The sequence below is a fragment of the Schistocerca piceifrons genome, chromosome 7 (assembly GCF_021461385.2).
Source record: "Schistocerca piceifrons isolate TAMUIC-IGC-003096 chromosome 7, iqSchPice1.1, whole genome shotgun sequence".
Lineage (NCBI taxonomy): Eukaryota > Metazoa > Arthropoda > Insecta > Orthoptera > Acrididae > Schistocerca > Schistocerca piceifrons.
In genome coordinates, this window is record NC_060144.1 from 8,358,234 (window position 1) to 8,384,483 (window position 26,250).

A 26,250-nucleotide genomic window follows, 5' to 3' on the forward strand; every position below is an offset into this window, starting at 1 on the left:
ACCACCGGTGGCACCAGCCTTCCACTAAATTGTTTATATTTGGCTTTCTGGAAAAAAAACTCTATCTTACACCCGTGATTATCCCAAATCAAAAACCTGGACAGGAATCCTATCCTCGTGAATTTAATTCCGAGTGTCCTAATTTGTTATGGAAAGACTTATTTGGCAGCTGTAAAAATAGTTATGATTGCTTTCTAATGTGTGGAGTTATAGTGTGTAAAGTTCAGTTTTATAGTTTGAGAAATACTCCACTTCCAGCACATTTTTAGACCAATGTACAGTCATTTTCTTAAATAATTTGTCTTACTTGAAAAGCTGTCTAAAAATAGTAAAGTTAATTTGAAATGAATAAGATTATTAATTGTTGCATTTATGCACTTTGATCAGAATTACAAAGTTTATCAGTGTTCATTTCGTGAGAAAGTGTTTAAATTTAAATTTATTGTTGTGTTGGCATTTGCACAGCCAAATATATTTGAGTAGATTAAAAGATTGCTTATCAAAGCACATTTGTTATTTAAAGAGTTCTAGTTTGTTGTGCTTTACTTAATGATCATTTATGAGGATATGTACGCTTTTCATACAGACTTGTGTAGTTCTGTTAATGAGCACGGTTCTTCAACGAAAGTATAAGAGCCTCATGTACTAAGCTAGTTAGTTAAAGAAGAAAAGCAAAGGCCCCTTCAGAGCCAGTGCAGTTAGATAGAGTTTAGTGCAGTTAGATAGAGTTTAGTGTGTGTGTCAAGAAATGTTAGGTTAGCCTTAGCACTGCCTTCTGCTTAATTATATTGCTTGATACAAGAATGCCTAATTATGCTGGCGTCCCATGTTAATATGTAATGTTACAACTTGCTTTTGTGGTGGGAGAACGTCTGTTCCTGACCCACCTGTTTACTGTTGGTTATACTCCGCTGGAGTGTTTCGGAAACGAATCCCTGTTTGAGTGTTCTGTTCCCATTAGGTTATCTCAAGGTCAGCTTTCTCAAAAATTCCTCACCAAGGTATAACGTTAGCATCGATTGACGTTAAACGTAAGCAGTGTTACTGTTACAAATACACTGAAATCGACAAGAATCAATGTAATTAGCTTCTTGTCGATTCATAGCCAGCCTCAAGTTGCCGTGGTGCTGTAGCAGGTAGAGTGCCAGACTGGCGCTGGAGGTCCCGAGTTCCATCCCATGTAGGAGTGGGGTTTTTTCCTCGTTTCAGTCCCTCCAAAACGGCTCCAGGTCCACTTAGCGTGCTGTCGAACAGAATAGCCAGTTTTAAATGCGCCGTCACTTTGTACAACGTAATGTTGGTCTTGTGATGTTTTCGAAATTAGATAACGCTACGTATTTCAGTTCCTTCGAGCATATAGAAAGAATAAATGTTAGTCTGTAATCAGATACTTTTCTTTGTGAGAGGTTTTATTTTAGGCTAGCTTTGAAAAATTCTCTAATAACCAGAGAGTTGCAGTTTTCTGGTCTTCACGACGTATTTCCCTTGTTGTCTAACTGCATGCTATTGGCTTGAGAATATGGGAGACACGAGGAAACCACTGAATAACGGCTCTCATTACGTATAACATGCTTAGGAGACAGCAGCAGCAGCGCATCGCCTTTAAAGGGTAATCTGAGACCTCATTCAGCGTCTACACATAGGCCAAATGTCGTTACTGAAATATGTGTAGTTATCTGATTGCAAGTCCGAGCGCTTTTAATATCATTCTATCTCTTGTAGGTTACTTTAAAAAACTGAAGCTAATACTTTTGCGACGACAAGTCAATAAACATAGCGTTACCTGCTTCGCACCAACGGCCAGTGAATCCGTAGACGCAGGCGCAGCGGTCATCAACGATGCAGCGGCCGCCGTTCTGGCAGGGCTCCGAGCACAGAGCTGTGGACACAAGCAACATCTTTCTTACTTAGATGCGTTAGAGACGCTATACCACCTTGTCGCTTCAAGCGGAATCTACCTATTTGGCTAAGAAATGGAACATCGTAGCTGCTGAGAAAATCTCAATGTGAACGTCGGAAGCACGCTGTAAGCTGCGCTGAGAAAGTCACTAGCGCAACAATCGGCTCAAAATAATTATCGTCATATCTTCGTTAAAGAAACAATACTACGTAAATTAATGGAATTTTCCGGATTTCGGTCAGTTAGCATACTTGTCTCGGCACGTGTGCTATTACCACGGGATTGAGAATTTTCAATTCGTTACAATGAAAATGAAGCTGAAAGAATACTATGTATGTCTAACAAGATAAAAGCTGTGGCATTAATTCCGTGTAACTCCAAAACTGGAACTTCGTAAGTTCAATAAGGCTGTTCGGACACGTCGCTGTTGTCTATAGGTAAGTTTCTTACCAAGAAGACTGCAAAAATTGCAGGAAGATCTGCAGAAGACCGACGATTGGTGCAGTAGCCAGCAGCTGTCAATGACTCTCAAAAACAAATCTTCACTTCCAAACGTTACATTCAAATGAACAACAATTTCTTTATTGGCGAAAAGATCTTTGGAAACGCTGTCCATTTTCTTCAAAATAAGCCTCGATTGAAGAGCTGCTTTCCAGCACAGTAAGAAACCTAACAAGCAATAGCAATGTCATCATTCTTCAACAACCTACACCGCTTGTTGCTCGACAGAAGGCAGATCATTAAAGGAACAATGAAACGGTAGGGCCGGCCAAGAAGAACATTTAAAGGGCCGTCGAAGGCTCGGAGTTGTCGCCATTGCTGTTCAATCTGTACTGCCCGAGAAGGAAAGTGAAACACCCAGAAGACATGGTTGGATGCCAATGTAATTTCGTACACGTACACACCAGGAATGTAAAAACTGAAACTTGCATACGGCATTGTTGGGCGGGAGTCCCCTGCTGGGATGTTCGACCGCGTGGTGCAAGTCTTTTTATTTGACACCAGTTCGGTGACGTGCCCGTCGATGAGGTTGAAATGATGAAGCCAACATATACACCACGTCCCGAGCGGAGAAAATCCCCAATCGGAGCGTGAATCCAACCCGGGACACCGTGATAGAGAGTCAGCAGCGCTAACTACGAGATCAGGGGCTGCTGGCGGCGCATACGTACAAATGATTCCCTGTGACAGGTAGAACGGTCACCGCAGTGCATTGGTGCTGTTCGTGTTTAGGGTTGTTACCAGACCCAACAGGTTACATATGGGGCGTGAACAGCGTAGGATGTCGAGTGATCACTGTGGAGAAGGCGGAGGAGCCGTATACGCGCGTGACGCATGAGACTGGGTTATCGGCACTAGACAGAGTTTGAAAGGCGCCTTAAAGGCGATCTCTATTTGGTTAACTGGCCGAATCGTGTAATATACAGATATGTGCAGCACACCGATGTGACAGTGGCCGGCACTGGACTGCACGGGAATTTTTCAGAGCAGGCATACTCGCCACCAAGGTGCCTAACCACCAGAAAGAAGGAGAGCCGTATTTTGCACTGAGGCCGTCGTAACTATTTCACTTCTGCACCTGCTGTCAGGAGAAGTAACATTCTGTGTCATCCCACACCGTTGGCTGGAGACTAGCAGTAACCAGACAGGGAGTTACCATTGCCAGCCAGACGCTCGAACCACTTTAATTCCATCTGTCACATTAAAACCGCTATATCTTAGGGAACTATGATATAAATAGGGTTCCGCAACTGTGAAACCCTGGTCTGGGGTAAGAGAGGGCCTGATGGCCCTAATCAGATCAGGTTAAATAGATAAATAAATAAATAAAATTAACAATATATAGGGTGTCCATAAAGTACTAATACCATTTCAAAAAATCATAACTTGGAAATTATTGCTTATAGAGCATTGTGGTTTGTTGTAAAACATTTAGCAGCTCTCAAAGAATTTTTATGTTTTGCCAGAAGTTTGATGAGGGCCCTACTCGTGCTTCATAAAATTTTAAGGCGATAATTCGAGTTCTGCCCATGTACAGGTTAGTATTGCAGAATCAACGGTTCTGATTGCTTCAGTAATTCGTGGTGCTGCGTATATGCAATCCTTGATGTAACGCTACAGAAACAAGTCCAATGGCGTGACACTGGAAGAGCATGGGGCCACGCGATAGGACCACCACGACATAAGACCTTATATCGACTGCGGATGCATCTGCTATGGTTCAGCAACACAAAGTAGCCTAGAGAAACTAGATAAGTGCCAGTATTAAGCCGTCAGCGTCTGTTCTAGAGCCTTCAAATTGACTCCAACTAATTCTTTGTCAGTAAAAGTAAACGAAGCGCTGCTAGTGCTACGCAGGAAATATATCACTATCAAATTCCTGTTCAAAAGTTTCCACTTCGTACACTACAGTTTGCTGGCAACAATTGGAAAAATCGCTTTGTAGATGACAAGAAACAACCGCCCCGAGCGAATTTTATTTCGAAGCTTTGACTCTGCCTGATTACGTCGCAATTTCCCCTCAATTTGAGCTACTTCAGCTCACCTTACACTAACGGCTTAATGAAGCTGAACGTTTACATGCCTCTTCGATACATCCATTCTATACAGAATAAGAAAATTTTAGCTGATAATTTAGCAGAAAGGCCATCCTTAGGCCAAATTTACACAGATAGGTCTAAACAAAAAGACGGGACAGGAAGTGGGCAACTGAGGGGCAAATGGAAGTGGTCTAAAGTAGTGTACATATTCACTGCAGAATTTGCAACCATTTGAGAGAAATTTAAATACCTCCAGTATGTTAAGAAAAAGTTTTCATCATTTTATAAGATTCGCACTCAGCGTAGATTCTGTTTTACTACGATGCCAACAACACCAAAAAATCGAGTTACCACATTACGGAAGAAGTTAAGAAGCTTACCGTCTAAATAAGACTATCATTACGTTCTGGCTGAACGGAAATGAAGAAGCAGATACTCTGGCCAAGTGAGCTTACACACTAGTTTTGTGAAACTCTAAAGTGCCACCTTACAATATCCTCCATATGTCATGGAATGTGGCGCAAGGGAATGAAAACTTGCACCAGTCTTACGAAAGTAAACTGAGACACGTGATTGCAATGATACCTGATCTTCCATCATGCTCTCGGTACCAAAACTGCAGATACAGCAGAGACTTTGTAGTGACAACGATATGATTTCGATTTAACCATGGAAGATTCTGGCAGTAGTAGGGTAAGGTACTTTCTGGAGCGAGTGGCCCATTGTTCCTCTTATGTAAACAAGACATGGCCCTTATGTAAACAAACCAGTCACTTGGCTGATGCCATTATGTGAATAAAATGATGACAGATGCTTTGATTCTAATGTGAACAGACCTCTCACTCTGACTAATGACCTTACGTAAACCAACTGGTGGCCAAATGCACTCTTAAGTTATGTTTATGCTAGTGGAATTTGTGATCCACACGTAAAAATAACGTTCACTTTTGCCTTTTCAATTTGCGGCCTTCCTCTTTCCTCCCCCCCTCCCCCATTCATCTTTTCCTTCTGGTCGAATAAAAAATGGCGGGAAATTAATATGGGCATTATCCTATTGGCTAAGGCATAGTAGTGTATGTTGGCTATAATTTATTTCCTAACTAGCGCTATAATTTGTGTCACCCTGACCATAATTACTATAAATTATGACACAATGTTATTCCAGTTATCTTGATTAACTAATTAACCCTTTCACTGCTGTGGATGTGCTTACGCATCCAGCTACGCTGCTTCCCAGGTGCTGTGGCCATGAATACGTGTGCCACTTGGGCTTTCCTGCAGTGCTATGGACATTTGCATGATTCTTGAGCCGCCGACCTCTCACTGGTGGGGACGCGTTATTTCCATGTCTCAGTGAAAGAACAGTTAAGTGAACTCATCATACAACATATGTGGATCATTGCGTGCTAACATCTGTAAAAACCTCGTTTTGATATACTGAATCGTGCATGAGATACGACGATTGTTATGACCACATGATTTACAATGTACAAGGGGGTGAATTGGCACTTGCACGCTATCGTCCATCGGATATACGAGGGTTGCCCAAAAAGTAATCCACCGCATTTTTTTTCTTCAACAATTCTTTATTGCACATAATGAGAATTACACACATGAAAGAATGGTGTTTTATCCACACACCCTATTTTTCCATGTAATCTCCATCCCGTTGTATGGCCTCCCTCCAGAGCGAAACAAGGGCGTGTATGACCTGTCGGTACCAATCCCTGTCCTGGTGGCAGAACCAGTGCTTCACTGTGTGAATTACCTTCACATATCCTCAAAATGTCTTTCACAAATGGCATCCTTTAGTGGCCCAAACAAGTTGATGTCCGAGGGGGCTAGGTCAGGGATGTAGGGTGAATGGGGTAACACTGTCCAACCCTGTTTTGCAGTGTGTTCAGCAGTCCTCAGACTTATGTGGGGTCAAGTGTCATCATGTTGCAGCAAAATGTCTCCTGGGTTGCCACGGTGCTGAAGTCGCCAGAAGCACGTCTTGAGTGTTGTTAATGTGTTGACATATGCTTCTAAATTAATGTTGCCACCTTTTGGCATCACATCAATGAGAATCACACGTTCAGTCCCAGAATACGGTGATCATGACCTTACCAGCGCCAGCAGTTCTTTGAATGATTTCTTCTGTGGGGAGTGGGAATGGCGCCACTCCATCGACTGTTGTTTTGTTTTGGATCCAAAATGGTGAACCGACGTTTCATCACTTGTCATAATACGGACAAGAAGGCCTCCCCCTCAGCATCAAACGTTTCAACAAATCAAGGCTAATGTTCTTTTCTGTGCGATTGGTGTTCCACCATTAGACTCCGCAGGACCCATTTTGAACGCACTTTTGAATATCCAAGACTGCGGATAATTGCACCCACACTTCCTTTGCTGATTGACAGATGCAGCGCCAACTGCCCAGCCGCAATGCGTCTGTTCTCGCGAATGACATCATCAGTTCGCTGCAACATCTCAGGTGTGACAGCCGCTGGAAATCGTGGGCTCCACCAAACCACCTTCTTATGACCTCACTCTCCGTGCCCAGTGACTTCTATCGACAGCAGATACTCCATAGACTTTGCACAAGCATTTGTGAATATTCTCCACAGTTTCTTCCACTGCAGTGAGAATTTCAATGACGGCACGTTGCTTGTAGCGTACACCGCCTACAAAGGCCATTTTGAAACTGCCCTGCATCTACGCTATCTGTCGGAAGTGACTGAAACGTGGCGCGCTCACTCTGGAATCTTCAAGTAATACATACGTAACGTTTCGCATTCGTAGCATTGTTTTCGGTTGACAAAAATAGAGTGCATTACTTTATGGGGAACCCTTGTAAAGCCCAATAATTCGAGAGCGAAAAGAGATATTGTTCTGCCCTCAATTTTAAATAAAATTTCGGTACTTTGCCTACATTTCATCCACTGCTATGTACGATCTAAAATCAACCATAGGCAAAGTTTACGCAATGTGTTTTGCCTCTGCAAAATCTTTGAAATTTCGTGTCATGTTTTACTTCATTTGATGCAGCGCAGTAACTGTGGCATAAAACGAAAGAAATTCAGTCCTTTATCGAGCGAAGATATCACACTGTATGATGTACAAAAAATCAAATTTTTCCATCTAATAGTTTTCTTAAAATCGGATGGAAAGCATTTCATAGCTGGTTGCAAGTCCGCATGGACAGAACGGGGCGCGTCGTGCACGACCGTTCGTCGGATACAAAACCCAATAACTCGAGTACGAAATGAGATATCCTTCTGCTCTCGATTTTAAATAAAATTTCGTTATCTCGTCTACATTTAATTCCCTACAATATATAAGCTAAAGTCAACCATATCCAATGTGTATGCAGTGCGTTTTTAGCTCTGCAAACTCTTTAAAATTTCGTGCAATGTTTTACTCAGTTCGATGCTACGAAGTAAGTATGATGGATAACGAGAAGAAATTCAGTTCTTTATCGAGTGAAGGTATCAGACTATAAGGCGCGCAAAACAAAATTTTTCATTTAGTAGTTTTTTTTAAAATCGGCCAGTACGCCATCTTACATTAATCTCTGTTATTTATAACCCAAAAATGATGTCATCGCTGTCCAGGCACTTCGACATTGGCACAACAATGCATGACCACCTTCTATTGCTATTTACAATTCTGGGACAATTAGTTCGAGTTTTAGGGCAATATGTTACAATTTTGCTGGAACTGTACTGATTTTTTTCTCTGTATTCCAAATGCCCACATTTCACGATCGTCATACAAAGACACACATAAATATGAGACATTTAATAACTTTTACGACAGTGCTTTATTTAAACAAATACACTATTGCTACATACAAATTAACTAGTATCACACTGTTTCGAACAACGTCATTATTATAAAGAATCAAAATGCAGAAAGGCTTCCCCCGAATGCTGCATCGCGCCAATTGGATCACATAGTGTTGAAGAGCCGAAGCCACCGGCTTCTGTGGCGATCAAGCAGAGGCGGACTACGGCAGTCACCAGCCACCTTGTTGCATTGCTCACTGCCGTGCTGTGCTCGTGTGCTGTCCACTGTGTGAAATGATTTTAGTACCAACGCCAGGCAGTGTCTGTGTCCATAAACATATTACCCCTCCTCCCACACTCTGGTCCAGGGAACAAACAGCCCATTGTTCTGCTCAACGCACCAGCCAAAGTAGAATCCAAATGAAGACTGTGACTTCCAAAATAATGTGTTACAAAAGAATTATTAATTACAAAGCTTATTCGAGCAGTGCGCTCATGTGACGTCGTTTACGTCCTAGCATTAGTGCAATCTGCATTCTGCTTACACTATGTGATCAAAAGAATCTGGACTCCTGCAGTGTGGTCTCAAAACGTACTCTAATTTTATAATTTGGTCTCTTAATAGTCCAGAATATTTCCAGCAATGAGACGCTATTTTATGACGTAGGTGATACTGCACCGCCACATGAGAATTCATGTAATCTATACTGTGCAACAATCAGGACTTAAAAACGTGTATATTATAAACATTACAAGCTCCACACAGTTTCACCATATGCTCTGTATCAGTAGTTCCCAGTCTGGGGATAATTACCAACTGAGGGGTGAAATGTAATTTTCTGAGGGGTGGAAACGAACTTTTTCAATTGTGTTTTGACGACGAAATTAAATTTTTTAAAAGATCATTTCTATCATCATCGTTTCATATGACTACAATACTGATTACGTAAGTTAACAATAAATACTATTTTGTCAACATACTACCATTAATGAATGACATAGTGTGGTGAAGGTTACAGCTTGTGAAACGAAACTACGAACATCATCTTCCTCACATAGTCCACCAACCACACACATATTTTGTACCATGAATCTATGACAGTAAAGTTGACTCATATACATCACTTATTCTTAAATATCTATCGAAAATGCCTTCTCCAATGTGTTGGTAGCTGCTGTAATAAATCAGAAAGTGGTTCATTATGTTGTTGTTGTTGTGGTCTTCAGTCCTGAGACTGGTTTGATGCAGCTCTCCATGCTACTCTATCCTGTGCAAGCTTTTTCATCTCCCAGTACCTACTGCAACCTACATCCTTCTGAATCTGCTTAGTGTATTCATCTCTTGGTCTCCCTCTACGATTTTTACCCTCCACGCTACCCTCCAATACTAAATTGGTGATCCCTTGATGCCTCAGAACATGTCCTACCAACCGATCCCTTCTTCTGGTCAAGTTGTGCCACAAACTCCTCTTCTCCCCAATCCTATTCAATACTTCCTCATTAGTTATGTGATCTACCCATCTAACCTTCAGCGTTCTTCTGTAGCACCACATTTCGAAAGCTTCTATTCTCTTCTTGTCCAAATTATTTATCGTCCATGTTTCACTTCCATACATGGCTACACTCCATACAAATACTTTCAGAAATGACTTCCTGACACTTAAATCAATACTGGATGTTAACAAATTTCTCTTCTTCAGAAACGCTTTCCTTGCCATTGCCAGCCTACATTTTATATCCTCTCTACTTCGACCATCATCAGTTATTTTGCTCCCCAAATAGAAAAACTCCTTTACTACTTTAAGTGCCTCATTTCCTAATCTAATTCCCTCAGCATCACCCGACTTAATTAGACTACATTCCATTATCCTTGTTTTGCTTTTGTTGATGTTCATCTTATATCCTCCTTTCAAGACACTGTCCATTCCATTCAACTGCTCTTCCAAGTCCTTTGCTGTCTCTGACAGAATTACAATGTCATCGGCGAACCTCAAAGTTTTTATTTCTTCTCCATGAATTTTAATACCTACTCCGAATTTTTCTTTTGTTTCCTTTACTGCTTGCTCAATATACAGATTGAACAACATCGGGGAGAGGCTACAACCCTGTCTTACTCCCTTCCCAACCACTGCTTCCCTTCCATGTCCCTCGACTCTTATAACTGCCATTTGGTTTCTGTACAAATTGTAAATAGCCTTTCGCTCCCTATATTTTACCCCTGCCACCTTTAGAATTTGAAAGAGAGTATTCCAGTCAACATTGTCAAAAGCTTTCTCTAAGTCTACAAATGCTAGAAACGTAGGTTTGCCTTTCCTTAATCTTTCTTCTAAGATAAGTCGTAAGGTCAGTATTGCCTCACGTGTTCCAGTGTTTCTATGGAATCCAAACTGATCTTCCCCGAGGTTGGCTTCTACTAGTTTTTCCATTCGTCTGTAAAGAATTCGTGTTAGTATTTTGCAGCTGTGACTTATTAAGCTGATAGTTCGGTAATTTTCACATCTGTCAACACCTGCTTTCTTTGGGATCGGAATTATTATATTCTTCTTGAAGTCTGAGGCTATTTCGCCTGTTTCATACATCTTGCTCACCAGATGGTAGAGTTTTGTCAGGACTGGCTCTCCCACGGCCGTCAGTAGTTCCAATGGAATATTGTCTACTCCGGGGGCCTTGTTTCGACTCAGGTCTTTCAGTGCTCTGTCAAACTCTTCACGCAGTATCGTATCTCCCATTTCATCTTCATCTACATCCTCTTCCATTTCCATAATATTGTCCTCAAGTACATCGCCCTTGTATAGACCCTCTATATACTCCTTCCACCTTTCTGCTTTCCCTTCTTTGCTTAGAACTGGGTTTCCATCTGAGCTCTTGATATTCATACAAGTCGTTCTCTTATCTCCAAAGGTCTCTTTAATTTTCCTGTAGGCGGTATCTATCTTACCCCTAGTGAGATAGGCCTCTACATCCTTACATTTGTCCTCTAGCCATTCCTGCTTAGCCATTTTGCACTTCCTGTCGATCTCATTTTTGAGACGTTTGTATTCCATTTTGCCTGTTTCACTTACTGCATTTTTATATTTTCTCCTTTCATCAATTAAATTCAATATTTCTTCTGTTACCCAAGGATTTCTACTAGCCCTCGTCTTTTTACCTACTTGATCCTCTGCTGCCTTCACTACTTCATCCCTCAAAGCTACCCATTCTTCTTCTACTGTATTTCTTTCCCCCATTCCTGTCAATTGTTCCCTTATGCTCTCCCTGAAACTCTGTACAACCTCTGGTTTAGTCAGTTTATCCAGGTCCCATCTCCTTAAATTCCCACCTTTTTGCAGTTTCTTCAGTTTTAATCTACAGGTCATAACCAATAGATTGTGGTCAGAGTCCACATCTGCCCCTGGAAATGTCTTACAATTTAAAACCTGGTTCCTAAAACTCTGTCTTACCATTATATAATCTATCTGATACCTTTTAGTATCTCCGGGGTTCTTCCATGTATACAACCTTCTTTCATGATTCTTAAACCAAGTGTTAATTATGATTATGTTGTGCTCTGTGCAAAAATCTACCAGGCGGCTTCCTCTTCCATTTCTGTCCCCCAATCCATATTCACCTACTATGTTTCCTTCTCTCCCTTTTCCTACACTCGCATTCCAGTCACCCATGACTATTAAATTTTCGTCTCCCTTCACAATCTGAATAATTTCATCATACATTTCTTCAATTTCTTCGTCATCTGCAGAGCTAGTTGGCATATAAACTTGTACTACTGTAGTAGGTGTGGGCTTCGTATCTATCTTAGCCACAATAATGCGTTCACTATGCTGTTTGTAGTAGCTTACCCGCATTCCTATATTCCTATTCATTATTAAACCTACTCCTGCATTACCCCTATTTGATTTTGTGTTTATAACCCTGTAGTCACCTGACCAGAAGTCTTGTTCCTCCTGCCACCGAACTTCACTGATTCCCACTATATCTAACTTCAACCTATCCATTTCCCTTTTTAAATTTTCTAACCTACCTGCCCGATTAAGGGATCTGACATTCCACGCTCCGATTCGTAGAACGCCAGTTTTCTTTCTCCTGATAACGACATCCTCTTGAGTAGTCCCCGCCCGGAGATCCGAATGGGGGACTATTTTACCTCCAGAATATTTTACCCAAGAGGACGCCATCATCATGTAATCATACAGTAAAGCTGCATGCCCTCGGGAAAAATTACGGCTGTAGTTTCCCCTTGCTTTCAGCCGTTCGCAGTACCAGCACAGCAAGGCCGTTTTGGTTATTGTTACAAGGCCAGATCAGTCAATCATCCAGACTGTTGCCCTTGCAACTACTGAAAAGGATGCTGCCCCTCTTCAGGAACCACACGTTTGTCTGGCCTCTCAACAGATACCCCTCCGTTGTGGTTGCACCTACGGTACGGCTATCTGTATCGCTGAGGCACGCAAGCCTCCCCACCAACGGCAAGGTCCATGGTTCATGGGGGGGGGGGGGGTGGTTCATTATACACTTCACAATAATAAACTAATTGACACCTCAACACGACAGTAACTATGTAATGGCTACTACGCTGCTGTAGGGCCTACAGTGTATTATTATTATTATTATTATTATTATTATTAGTGTCACTGGTTAGACGCAAAGCATTGGCAGCCTGAAGTCATCCAACTTTTGGCAGCTCAGAAGTAAGGAGTCCAGCAGTGAAGTGATTTATAAACAGAAGAGCTAACTGTAGTGTACACATTTAAATTTGGTTGACTTTAAATGAAGGTGAAGAGGACGCATTTGTTGTAACAAGCGTCTACCATCAATGTGGATGGTTAGCTTTCATTTCTGACAAGGCGTTGTAGGTAGAAATCACGATGCACTGAGAATTGCTTCATAACTATAAAAAAGGCTGACGGAAATAAACAATACCAAATGTCTCATTGACTCATTTGTTTGCGGTTTAATAAAATACCTACAAAAACTAAATATCAGTTAAACATGAAAGTGTTTAACGTTATATATTATTCATTCTAAAGTTTAGTTAGGTGCCAATGCTGATGATGAGCTAACAATTGATTCATTCCACCCAATGGTATTAATGGTCTCAGAAAAGTTGGGTACCTCTGCTCTTTATGAAGGCTGCAAAACTGGAGTATATGGCCAAAAAGTCACGAACCATAATGGAAGAATACAATCTGCTACTGAAAAAAGAGCAGACAAGCTACACTAAGCAATGTATAATTAGAGGTGCATCAGCTGTCCTACTTGATGATTGCTATGGAGAATTATTAACCCATCATTCTCCATATTTCTCACCATTGACAAATGTACCATTAAAATTACTTTATGAGTGAATGTAGTTTATCATACCAGTTGTTTAAACAACAGGATTGGGAGTACTATTAGCAATTAGTTGTGACGGAGAATATGTGGCGGACTGGCCATTGTACATTTTGTTATTCCATAAGTCTTCAGAAAAGAACACCCTAACTGCTACTGTTCCCACAAATACGTTTCTCCAAAGGTCGTTACATATTGTGCTTGCATAGGAATGGAATCCAGTACTATTCTATTATATTATTGCTAGAAACAGTAACAACCACAAAAAAAACAGGAATGAGTTTGCGGAATGACCTAAAGTGGAATGGCTATATACAGCAAAAGTAGATGACTGGCTGAGAGAAATCTTAACGAAATGTAAATCATCCAGGAAAGAAGTGGTTTACAAAACATTATTACTGATAAAATAATGATACTTGATTGATTGTGGCTGACGTGTGAAGCAGCCGCGTCATAAATATGATCCAGAAGATAGTGTTGGAAGCTCCAGCCGCAACCATCGCATATATAGAGTAGTGATCAAAAGAAAATGATAAAAGAAATTAAGGCAAAAGATAATCTCTTTCCCTCCATCAGTACGTGTGTGAATAGGAACGAAAATCAATAACATTGTCACGATGCAACGCTGCGGAAAACTCTGTTCTCTACAGGAGAGTTTCAACACTAGTAGGGTGTTGCAGTTTACAAGAAGACTGAGCCGTGGTAAAATTTGCTGTTATGAAGAGCGCGCCGCAGCGCGTAGTGTAAAGCAGTCGGCTTCCGTTTCTGGCGGTGGCGCCGCTGTGGCAGTCGCAGCTTTGGTGTCTCGCTCTGGTGGGAAAGGGGAAAAGTTGCCTGTTCACGTGCATTTAAGGGGCGCTATGAGCTCGGCAGGGGGTTGGTCTCGGCGAGTCTGGTCAGTTGGTCAGCCGGGTCAGTGTGGGGCAGTCAGTGTCTGTCTGTCGTCCGGAGTGCTAGTATGTGTTAGGCCGCCAGTCTGCTCGAGTTTGTTCAGGCAATGGGCACTGGCGGTTGGATCGATCGGTTGGTCGGTCGCGCAGTGGGACACAAGATGACTTGTCCGTCTTGAGCGTCGGCGCATGTGAGGTCGTCACATCAGTCCCGTGGGCCGCGCCGTATAGCGAGGGGTAGTGGCTTCGCGGCCGACACGATAGCAACAGGAGTCAACCCACGACATCAGTTTGGCCGGCGGGAGCTGCGACGCCGTGAGACGGGAGATCGGCGCGCCTTCCTGCGTCCGTTGAAGCGGCTGGCAGCGGACGGTTCGGGAGAGCGTTTTGGGCGTGCTGCGTCAGGTCTTCGCCAGACATCGCAGTTTATTAGAAGTTAAGTGATTCGTGATATGTTGTTTCATTTACTTGTTAAATTCGACTTGTTTTCTTGGTCAGTCTCTCGTCCCAACTTGCTCGTCTGTCTCCCGTCCGTACTTGTTAGGCAGTTGGTTTCTGTCTGTCTGTCGGTCTGCCATACGTTAATAGCTGCCTCTGTCATGTTTGTCGGATTCGGCGTTAACGAATTTATTGATTAAGGAGTAAAGGCCGAATTCCTGAAATATGTTTTTAGCTTGCCTATCATCTTGAGAGGTGGTATATGTGTAATGTAGAGCATGTTCGTACATTTTATGTAAGACTGCATTTCATGGGTTTTTATTGAAATGGTCATTTTAGTATATAAAGTTGCCACCTTTCCACCGTAAGACTTCTTTTAAAAACAAGTTGCACTTTCGGTGGCAAATAATTTTAATGTGAGTGTTTTGTACCATTTCCATCCATCCTACGGAGTGCATAGTTTATGTGTTTGTGTGAGTTGTTAAAATTTTTAGTTTAAAGTAATCTGGTGAGTTGCAGATTTGCACCAGTGTAGTATTTCAGAGGTTGTTGTGAGCGGCCGTGACTACGGCCATGTTAAAAGGTTCTCAGCCCGAAAGCTCATACTGTCAAAACAAAAAAAAAAAAAAAAAAAAAAAAGAAAAAGTGTTATTTCTGCCTCTGAATAAATTGTAACTTGATATTTACAGGGTACTTTGATTATAATTTTAACTCTGGTAAAAAAAAAAAAAAAAAAAAAAAAAGAAAAGGAAAGGGGGCTTTTAGGAATACATTTCGATTTATTGAAAAAAATTTTGTTTGTTTTCATCAGTTACCCAATGGCAACTACTTCCACGCTCACATAGTGTGATTAAATGTGTTAATGTTCTTCATGAATCGCCAGTAAAGAAAGTAAATTCTTAAGAAAAGGTTTTGAAAGTAAATTCACTGTTCAAAGACCAGCAGATGATTGGCGATTATTGCAAGGAATGGGAGTTGGAGTTGAACTTAAATAACTGAATATAAATAGGTGAAGAGATTCCCTACTGTTCTGTCATACACAACGACCTAAAGTGGAATGATTAATAAAGCAAATAGTAGAAAATCTAATGCCATGCTGAGATTGATTGGAGGAATCTTAATGAAATGTAATCCATCCACAGAGAAAGTGGCTAACAAAATACGTTTGACCTATTTTTAATTATTGCTTGTCAGCTTGGAACCCTTTACAGGTCAGATGAACGGAAGATGTACAGAAGATCCAACAAAGGACGGTGTATTATGTCAGAGAAGCGTTTAGTAGGCACAAAATTCTGAACGAATTCCAGTGGTAGATGCTACAAGTTAGGTGTTGTGCATGTAGGAGACCTTTACGTAGGACTTTCTACTTCATACGTCTCGTGAAATGAGCACAACAAGAAATTGGAATTATTACGGTGGTTTAAAAGCAATAAGTTTTTCCACACGTGTGGAGGAGGGACTGGTACTGCAATAGTACTGCACAAGGAGCTTCTAATGACTTAAGTAGTATAGGGATAGCGAGCGTGGATTATGGAGGAGTATGGGTGTTAATGGATCACGTCCTTGTCTGTAAGGGATTCCACATTATGGTGCAATAATGTAACCCCCCCTTGTACCATGGACCTTCCCGTTGGTGGGGAGGCTTGCGTGCCTCAGCGATACAGATAGCTGTACCGTAGGTGCAACCACAATGGAAGGGTATCTGTTAGAGGCCAGACAAATGTGTGGTTCCTGAAGAGGGGCAGCTGCCTTTTCAGTAGTTGCAAGGGCAACAGTCTGTATGATTGACTGATCTGGCCTTGTAACACTAACCAAAACAGCCTTGCTGTGCTGGTACTGCGAACGGCTGAAAGCAAGGGGAAACTACAGCCGTAATTTTTCCCGAGGGCATGCAGCTTTACTGTATAATTAAATGATGATGGTGCCCCCTTGGGTAAAATATTCCGGAGGTAAAATAGTTCCCCATTCGGATCTCCGGCGGGGACCACTCAAGAGGAGAAAGAAAACTGGCATTCTACGAATCGGAGCGTGGAACGTCAGATCCCTTAATCGGGCAGGTAGGTTAGAAAATTTAAAAAGGGAAATGGATAGGTTAAAGTTAGATATAGTGGGAATTAGTGAAGTTCGGTGGCAGGAGGAACAAGACTTTTGGTCAGGTGAATACAGGGTTATAAATACAAAATCAAATAGGGGTAATGCAGGAGTAGGTTTAATAATGAGTAAAAATATAGGAGTGCGGGTAAGCTACTACAAACAGCATAGTGAACGCATTATTGTGGCCAATATAGACACGAAGCCCACGCGTATTACAGTAGTACAAGTTTATATGCCAACTAGGTCTGCAGATGACGAAGAAATTGATGAAATGTATGACGAGATAAAAGAAATTATACAGATAGTGAAGGGAGACGAAAATTTAATAGTCATGGGTGACTGGAATTCGATAGTAGTAAAAGGGAGAGAAGGAAATGTAGTAGATGAATATGGCTTGGGGGTAAGAAATGAAAGAGGAGGCCGCCTGGTAGGATTTTGCACAGAGCATAACTTAATCATAGCTAAAACTTGGTTCAAGAATCATAAAAGAAGGTTGTATACATGGAAGAAGCCTGGAGATACTGACAGGTTTCAAATAGATTATATAATGATCAGACAGAGATTTAGGAACCAGGTTTTAAAAAGACATTTCCAGGGGCAGCTGTGGACTCTGACCAAACTGCAAAATGGTGGGAATTTAAGGAGATGGGACCTGGATAAACTGACTAAACCACAGGTTGTACAGAGTTTCAGGAAGAGCGTAAGGGAACAATTGACAGGAATGGGGGAAAGAAATACAGTAGAAGAAGAATGACTAGCTTTGAGAGATGAAGGAGTAAAGGCACCAGACGATCAAGTAGGTAAAAAGACGAGGGCTAGTAGAAAGCCTTGGGTAACAGAAGAAATATTGAATATAACTGATGAAAGGAGAAAATATAAAAATGCAGTAAATGAAGCAGGCAAAAAGGAATACAAACGTCTCAAAAATGAGATCGACAGAAAGTGTAAAATGGCTAAGCAAGGATGGCTAGAGGACAAATGTAAGGATGTAGAGGCTTATCCCAATAGGGGTAAGATAGATACTGCCTACAGGAAAATTAAAGAGACCTTTTCAGAAAATAGAACCACTAGTATGGATATCAAGAGCTCTGATGGAAACCCAGTTCTAAGCAAAGAAGGGAAAGCAGAAGGGTGGAAGGAGTATATAGAGGGTCTATACAAGGGCGATGAACTTGAGGACAATATTATGGAAATGGAAGAGGATGTAGATGAGGATGAAATGTGAGTTATGATACTGCGTGAAGAGTTTGACAGAGCTCTGAAAGACCTGAGTCGAAACAAGGCTCTGGGAGTAGACAACATTCCATTAGAACTACTGACAGCCTTGGGAGAGCCAGTCCTGACAAAACTCCACCATCTGGTGAGGAAGATGTATGAGACTGGCAAAATACCCTCAGACTTCAAGACGAATATAATAACTCCAATCCCAAAGAAAGCAGGTGTTGACAGATGTGAAAATTGCCGAACTAACAGTTTAATAAGTCACAGCTACAAAATACTAACGCGAACTCTTTACAGACGAATGGAGAAACTGGTAGAAGCCGACCTCGAAGAAGATCAGTTTGGATTCCGTAGAAATATTGGAACATGAGGCAATACTAACACTACGACTTATCTTAGAAGGAAGATTAAGGAAAGGCAAACCTACGTTTCTAGCATTTGTAGACTTAGAGAACGCTTTTGACAATTTTGACTGCAATACTCTGTTTCAAATTCTGAAGGTGGCAGGGGTAAAATACAGGAAGCGAAAGGCTGTTTACAATTTGTTCAGAAACCAGATGGCAGTTATAAGATTCGAGGGGCATGAAAGGGAAGCAGTGGTTTGGGAAGGGAGTGAGACAGGGTTGTAGCCTATCCTCGATATTATTCAATCTGTATATTGAGCAAGCAGTAAAGGAAACAAAAGAGAAATTCGGAGTAGGAATAAAAATCCATGGAGTAGAAATAAAAACTTTGAGGTTAGCCAATGACATTGTAATTCTGTCAGAGACAGCAAAGGACCTGTAAGAGCAGCTGAACGGAATGGACAGTGTCTTGAAAGGAGGATATAAGATGAACATCAACAAAAGCAAAACGAGGATAATGGAATGTAGTCGAATTAAGTTGGGTGATGCCGAGAAATTAGATTAGGAAATGAGACGCTTAAAGTAGTAAAGGAGTTTTGCTATTTGGTGAGCAAAATAACTAATGATGGTCGAAGTAAAGAGGATATAAAATGTAGACTGGCAATGGCAAGGAAAGCATTTCTGAAGAAGAGAAATTTGTTAACATCGAGTATAGATTTAAGTGTCAGGAAGTCGTATCTGAAAGTATTTGTGTGGAGTGTAGCCATGTATGGAAGTGAAACATGGACGATAAATAATTTGGACAGGAAGAGAATAGAAGTTTTCTAAATGTGGTGCTTCAGAAGAATGCTGAAGATTAGATGGGTAGATCATATAACTAATGAGGAGGTGTTGAATAGCATTGGGGAGGAGTTTGTGTCACAACTTGACTAGAAGGAGCGATCGGTTGGCAGAACATGTTCTGAGGCATCAAGGGATGACCAATTTACTATTGGAGGGCAGCGTGTAGGGTAAAAATTGTAGAGAGAGACCAAGAGATGAATACACTCAACAGATTCAGAAGGATGTAGGTTGCAGTAGGCACTGGGAGATGAAGAAGCTTGCACAGGATAGAGTAGCATGGAGAGCTGCATCAAACCAGTCTCAGGACTGAAGACCACAACAGCAACAACAACAACAATGTAAAACAGCACCGAGAGACATAGTCCAAGCGATCTCACAGTAGTATAGATTTACAGCAGCATTTTCTGAGGGTCCGTCCGTCTACAGTCTCACTGTTCAGGGTTATCACCCTGGTTGTGTTTATATATAGTTGTTATACAGAAATGAAACACACTGAGCCATGGATATTACAAAATCTGTTACCAAACTGATTTTCAATAAAGCCTTTGTCTAGAGCCTATGGGAAAATCTGTATGGAGCTTGCAATGTTATAATTTACATATTTTGTTGAATTTCAACTTACTGCAAAGCTTGTGTTATCGGAATTCTTGCGCGCTTGTGGAGTATCAACTACATCATAAAACAGCGTCGCGTTGCTGGAAATATCCTGAAAGATTAAGTTGTAAAATTAGCGTGAATTTATGACTCATGGTCACTAACTATATACAGTGCTCAAGTCTGATTCTGAGTCCTGGCTAGCATCGGCATGCAGAGGGAAAAATTATGCATTCTCCTGCGTTGGGGTGGTTGTTTAATTGTTTATGCACGCAAGGTCCCCTGCCTGTTCGCTGGCTGCCATGAATCACCGTGTGGTGGTCGCAGCGAGAGCACAGCACAATGCATGTTTCCAGATACTCTCGATCACATTGTGTATGGAATGCAGATCGCATTTATAGCTGCTAGGAGGAAAACAGCTTCACACACCCGCGCAACTCCAATAAGTTTTGTAATTAGAAATGCTTTTGTTGCATGTCATTCTACAAGCATCGGCCTTTGTTTAAATGCTGCTGTCTGTAGTGGCTTAATCACATGTTTTTTTTTTTTTCTTTTGGACTTCCAGTAACTGTTTATAACACCATCTCAGCCACCAGCCTTAACTGGTGAGACACCAGACTAGCAAGTCACATATTTAGCTTTTCTATTGTGTTCATAATTAAATTCTTAAATTCTTTGCGTGTTTTTGTTTTCTAGTAAATTGATAAAGTCATGACGTACTTTTGTATTTGAGAGATGTAGTCTCGCGTTTTACTAACTATAACGTGTACATTCGCAGTCTTGAGTGCAGTATACATTCGTTTATTTGCTTTGGACTGCCAGTAGCTCTGTCATCCGGCAGCCTTCGTTTGGAAGGAGCAGGGGACTAGCAGGTCAAATATTTAGGTTTTTCTGTTTGTTTCATAGTTCAGTTCTTATCTTAATAGAATGGATAGGGTGTGTGCATGCTGTGTGCGGACGCAGGAGGAGCTGGCCGCAATTCGTGAGCGCCTGAAGACGCTTATGGCTTTGGTCAGTTGTTTGCAAGCTGCTGCATCAGGGTGTAGCGGCGTTCGAGAATCTGGCACATTGCACGGGACACCTCAGATGTCGCTTGTTTCGCCCAAGGGCTCTTTTTCTGTGGCATATTGCAGCGTACCTGTATCGCGGGATCCGCGATCACCGCAAGCCAAGTTGCCGGTTGTAGCGCGTTTGTGTCACTCGAGGCGGGAGGTCCATGTGGAGGCTGTCTTGCGTCATCCAATCACACAGGTGGCTGCTCCTTCAGCAGGATCACGGGGGAGAGCTTCCTTGGTATCAGGAGCTCCAAAATTAGGCGCGTTTTTTTTTCCTTTAGGGAAATAGTATCCAATGTTGGAAAGAAAGCATTTCTCCTGGCGGACGTCATCCGAGATTTGGAGGCGGCCCTGCTGGCGGCCATTGAACGTGTAGGGTGCAGTCGTCTCCAGTTTGTGACATCTGTTGCTTGGGCTCTGGGCCCATCCTCAGTTAGTAAGGTCGACTGGCGTTAAGTGGTTAAGACTGCTGACTTCGCACTCGGGGTGCAAGTAGCGCTCACAGTTTGCAGCATCGTCCCTAGAACTGATCGGTGTCCTTTAGTCTGGAGCCGAGTGGAGGGTCTCAACCATAGACTCTGTCGATCCTGTGATGGTCTTGGCTACAGATTTCAAGATCTTTGTTATGGGGTAAAGAACTGTAGGACTCGCCTTCATACGTCAGGGGCGCACTGCACAATGGAAGCTGCAACTTGAGTATCAGAGTGCTTGTGGAGTGTACGTGGAGTTTTTTTTAGGCTTCGTGGTAGTTTAGGGACCTGTGATGAATGATCGCCATTCGATACACAGTGAGCTAAATCTGATTGCGTACAAAGAAGAGACACTTCGACTGTATAAATTGTGGCAGTAAATTCTCAAAGTTTTCGTAATAAAGCTCCTGAACTTACTGCGCTCCAGGAAATTTGTCATATTCAAATTATTCTCGGACTCGAGACCTGTCTGGAACCCAAAGTGCAAAGTGCCTGAACATTAGGGAGGCATGGAACGCAAATGGAAAAGACAAGATTAGGTGTCGTGTTCGTTGCTGTCAACAAAAACATTGTGTCTATTGAGGTCGAAATCGAATGTGACTGCGAAGTTATCTGGATATGAGTAGCAGGCCTACGTGAACGCAAGTCAGTTATCGGATGTTTTTACTGTCACCTATTTCCACCATAACAGTTGTAGAATCATTCAAGGAAAGTCTACGCTCAGTAATGCAGAAATACTCAGATCATGCGTTATTAGTAGGAGGCGACCTTAATCTGCTGGGTATGGATTGGGACATCTATGGATTGACTGCAAGTGGTGCGGACAGACAGTCTTGGGAAGCACTTTTGAACTCGTTTTCCGAAAACTGCCTCTAACAACTAGTTAGACAGCCTACGCGCAATGGAAATATTTTGGACCTTATATTTACAAACAGGCCTGATCTCATCGACAGTGTTAGTATAGAAACAGGGATAAGTGATCACGATGTCATTATAGTGATGGTGGGTAATAAAGTTAATAAATCCATCAAGAAGGCTGGGAGAGTATTTATGGTAGGAAAAGCAGATAAGCAGTAGTTAGCATCCCACATTGACAATGCATGGATATAATTTAGTCCTAATACGATGGACATAGAGGAATTGTGGGCAGAGTTCAAACTGATTGTTAATCACACTTTCGAGACGTATGTGCCAAGAAAGTGGATTGAGTATGGAATAAATCCTCAGCGGTTTAATAATCAAATTTGGAATAGGCTGAGGAAATAGAAAGCGCAAATGTCGACAGGCAAAGGTTAGTAGAAATCCATGTGTCCATTAGAAGGTCAGCGTACGAAGCATACAATAACTTCCACCGTCATACCTTAGCTAAAGATCTTGTTGAGAAACCAAGAAAATTCTGGTCATACGTAAAAATCATTAAGCGGGTCGAAGACTTCTATGTAGTCATTCGTCAGGTAGTCTGGCGTGACAATAGAAGACAGCAAAACAAAAGCTGAAGTTTTAAATTTCACACGTAAATCATTCGCACAGCCTCCCGCATGGAGAACATAGAAATAGGTACCCCGGTATAAAGAATCGACAGAAAGAGTTGAGAACAGTTATTGTCTCTATACATAAATGATATGGCAGACGGGGTGAACGGTAGTTTACCGCTGTTTGTTGATGACGCTGTGGTGTACAGGGAAGTGTTCCCTTTGAGTAACTTTAAGGGCACACGAGATGACTCAGACAAAATTTATAGGTGGTGTGATGAGTGACAGATTACTCTAAATATAGAAAAATTTAAGTTAATGTGAATAAGTAGCTAAGATGAGCACGTAACATTTGAATGCAGCACTAGTAAGGCGCTGCTTGATATAGGCACATTGATTAAATATCTAGATGTAACGCTGCAGTCCGAGAAAAATTGAAATGAGTATGTCAAGTTCACAATCGGGAGGGCGAGGGCGAATGCTGAACTTTCTTTTCTTGGGAGAATTTCGTGAAAGTGTAGCTCATCTATAAGGAAGTCGGTATATAGAATGCTAGTGCAACCCATTCTTGACTACTGCTTCAGTGTCGGGAATCCCCACAGGATCGACTTAAAGAAAGACATTGAAGCAGTTCAGAGGCGTGCTGCTAGATTTGTTACCCATAGGTTCGATCAGTACGCAAGTATTATGGAAACGCTTCTTGAACTCAAATGGGGATACCTGAAGAGAAGACGTTGCTCTTTTTGTGATGCACTATTGCGGAGTTCTCGAGAACCGGCATTTGAGGTCGAGTGGAGATCGATTCTACTAACGCCAACGTACATTTTACGTAAGGACCTTGCGCTATTTGCGACTGGAACAGGAAAGGAAATGACAAGTATTGGTACATGGTATCCGCCGCCATGCACTGTATGGTGGCATATGGAGTATCTACGTAGGTGTAGGTATAAGAACAAAGGGCGATCTGTTCCACAGTGTAGAGTGCGGTGGGAAGGGCTAGTATGTATATGCATGCGGACGCTACCTGGAGCTGCTATTAAAATCATTCTACACTGCGCGCGGGGCGAGGGGGGGAGGGAGGGGGGGGGCAGCCGCATCGAGGACAGCGTGGCGGTGGGTGATGTAACGGGGTGGCTGGTGTCTGCTGTGGTCCCTGCGTGTGTGTCTGCCGTGCAAACCATTGACTGCCGCTCCAACACAATGTGATGTGCACGCAGGAGAGACCTTCCTGCAGTTTGTTCGTTTATTATAAAGAAGTCGTATGTAACATTAGTGTATCTGTTTAAATGGTGCACTGTAGTAATTGTTAAACGTTAAAAGTCTTCTATTTGCATGTGTCTTTGGGTGAAAATCATGGAAAGTAGGTATTTGAAATACTGGGAGAAAATCGAGATGTTTCAGAAAAAATTGTACAAACTCTCTCAGTATGCAATTAATAGCCCCAAAACAGTAAATAGCTATGAAAGGTGGTCCTCCGTTCTAGTACCAATGTCAAAGTGCCTGGACAGCCATGATGTCATTTTTGGAGTTATAAGTTATAGTAATTAATATGAGAGCACTGTAAATATAGAGGCAGCCATAAGTTTGATAGTGGCAATAAACTGTATTAATTAAGATAAGTGGAATATCATAATGGGTCATAATTTATGCTACTTAAGATAAAGAAGGTATAAATTCTAATAATAAGGTAATTGGGTAATAAATCATAACTGGCATATGCTACTATGTCCCACCCAATAGGATAACGCCTATTTGAATTTCCTGTTATTTTTTCAACCATTTGGAAAAGAGGTGTGGTGGAAAGCGGAAGGGGGAGTGGAGGGGAATGTGGCCAATTGAAAGAAAACAAGTGGGCGTTTTGTTTTTTTGTTTTTGTCATATATTACACTTGCACAGCTCTGCCTCACTGACCCAGTGTACACTGGTTGCGGGCAGAGATGTGGCAATTAGGCTACGTGGACATGAGAGATGCTGGCTATTAAGGAAGTACAAAACCATCCATATGATGTACAATATGAAGTTTTATATTCCATCAAGAAAGCAAGGAAATGACCCTACAATCAAAACATACATCATACAGAATATTAAATAATGAGACTCAGTTTCCATTTTTCTCCCTGTTAAATTAAGTTTTCGTTGCAAATACTAGATTGAAACTGTAACTTCATTTTATTTATCTTCGTTTGTTACATGTGCCTTAACATAAAAACTTTTTTACTCCTTTTTTACTGAATGTAATTATTGTAACATTTTCCTATGTAGACACTTTGTCACTTCTGTATCTTCTGTACAGTTGTCACCTAAAGATGGCCTGAGAAGCCGAAAGCCAGTTCGTGCCAAATGAATATAATTTTGCAGAATATTAGGAAGTGCTTTCGTTTTGAATATTATTTCTAACTTTTCATCATCAAGTAGCAGAGCACTAGGGATACGAAAACCCCATCTGTGAGTCAGCTTGAAAGAAAATGGCAGTTCTTGGACCTAAGTGTGAAGTCAAACAAGTAGTACACTGAGGAGCTGCAATTGGGGAGAGATCGATTTATGTGTTATAGTGAGTAGATAATCCTTTTGAACACCTGACTTGATGCGTCCTTGGTATAGTAACGCAAAAAAAATTAACATGGGCGGACGTGGTTATGTATTATCACGCAACGGAGACACTCACCAAAGTCATTTTTTTTTAAAGAATGCTGCCGCTTAAAACTTCGTGGACGTAAAGGTATGGATGTTGATTGTGGCTGGCAGTCGAAACGTATTGGGAGCTGCCGCGGCAAACGAGAATCGTTTGGAAGGCATAGACAAATCGTCGCGTCTGTGCCATACTTGAGTGAGAGAAGCTATGAAACGTAGAATGTCGTAGGTGTTGATAAACTTACGTTCTGTGCAGAACTCTCCGGTGAAGCCAGGTCGGCAGACGCACCGCCCGCTGACGCAGGAGCCGCCGTGCAGGCAGGGAGCTGCGCACCCCCCGCCACCTGCGCACACAGGCAGAGCGTCCACATGCGACCGGTACTCGCATTCCTCCTGTAAAACTCATTTTAGAGCTCAAAGTTGGCTTGAATTTGTAAAAGTTACAACGATATTAAGAAATTAATTCCACATATGCATAATGCGGCTGTACTGTCCACAAAAAATACTATAATAACGCCTGCTATCGAAAGTGGATTATTGGGGTACAGAGGGAAATTTGTGACTGGATGGAGGATATCTTGGTATATTAGACGTAGAGTCTAGTAAGTTCAGGCATGCCTAGGGAAGAGTGCTGAGATCCTTGCGGGCAGGCGATATTAA

At 41.8% G+C, this 26,250-nt stretch overlaps 1 protein-coding gene across 1 annotated transcript in view; it reads right to left on the reverse strand.

The window, feature by feature from the left end:
* The window catches only part of LOC124805008 (fibrillin-2-like), a 425,338-nt gene extending 399,342 nt beyond the window's left edge, over nt 1-25,996 (reverse strand). The window contains exons 1-3 of the mRNA XM_047265408.1: nt 25,993-25,996; nt 25,836-25,934; nt 1,784-1,879 (exon numbers count right to left, since the gene is read on the reverse strand). Of these exons, the coding sequence (XP_047121364.1) occupies nt 1,784-1,879; nt 25,836-25,934; nt 25,993-25,996 (199 nt within the window). The remainder of the gene's footprint in view (nt 1-1,783; nt 1,880-25,835; nt 25,935-25,992) is intronic.
* Between the last annotated feature and the right edge of the window lie 254 nt (nt 25,997-26,250).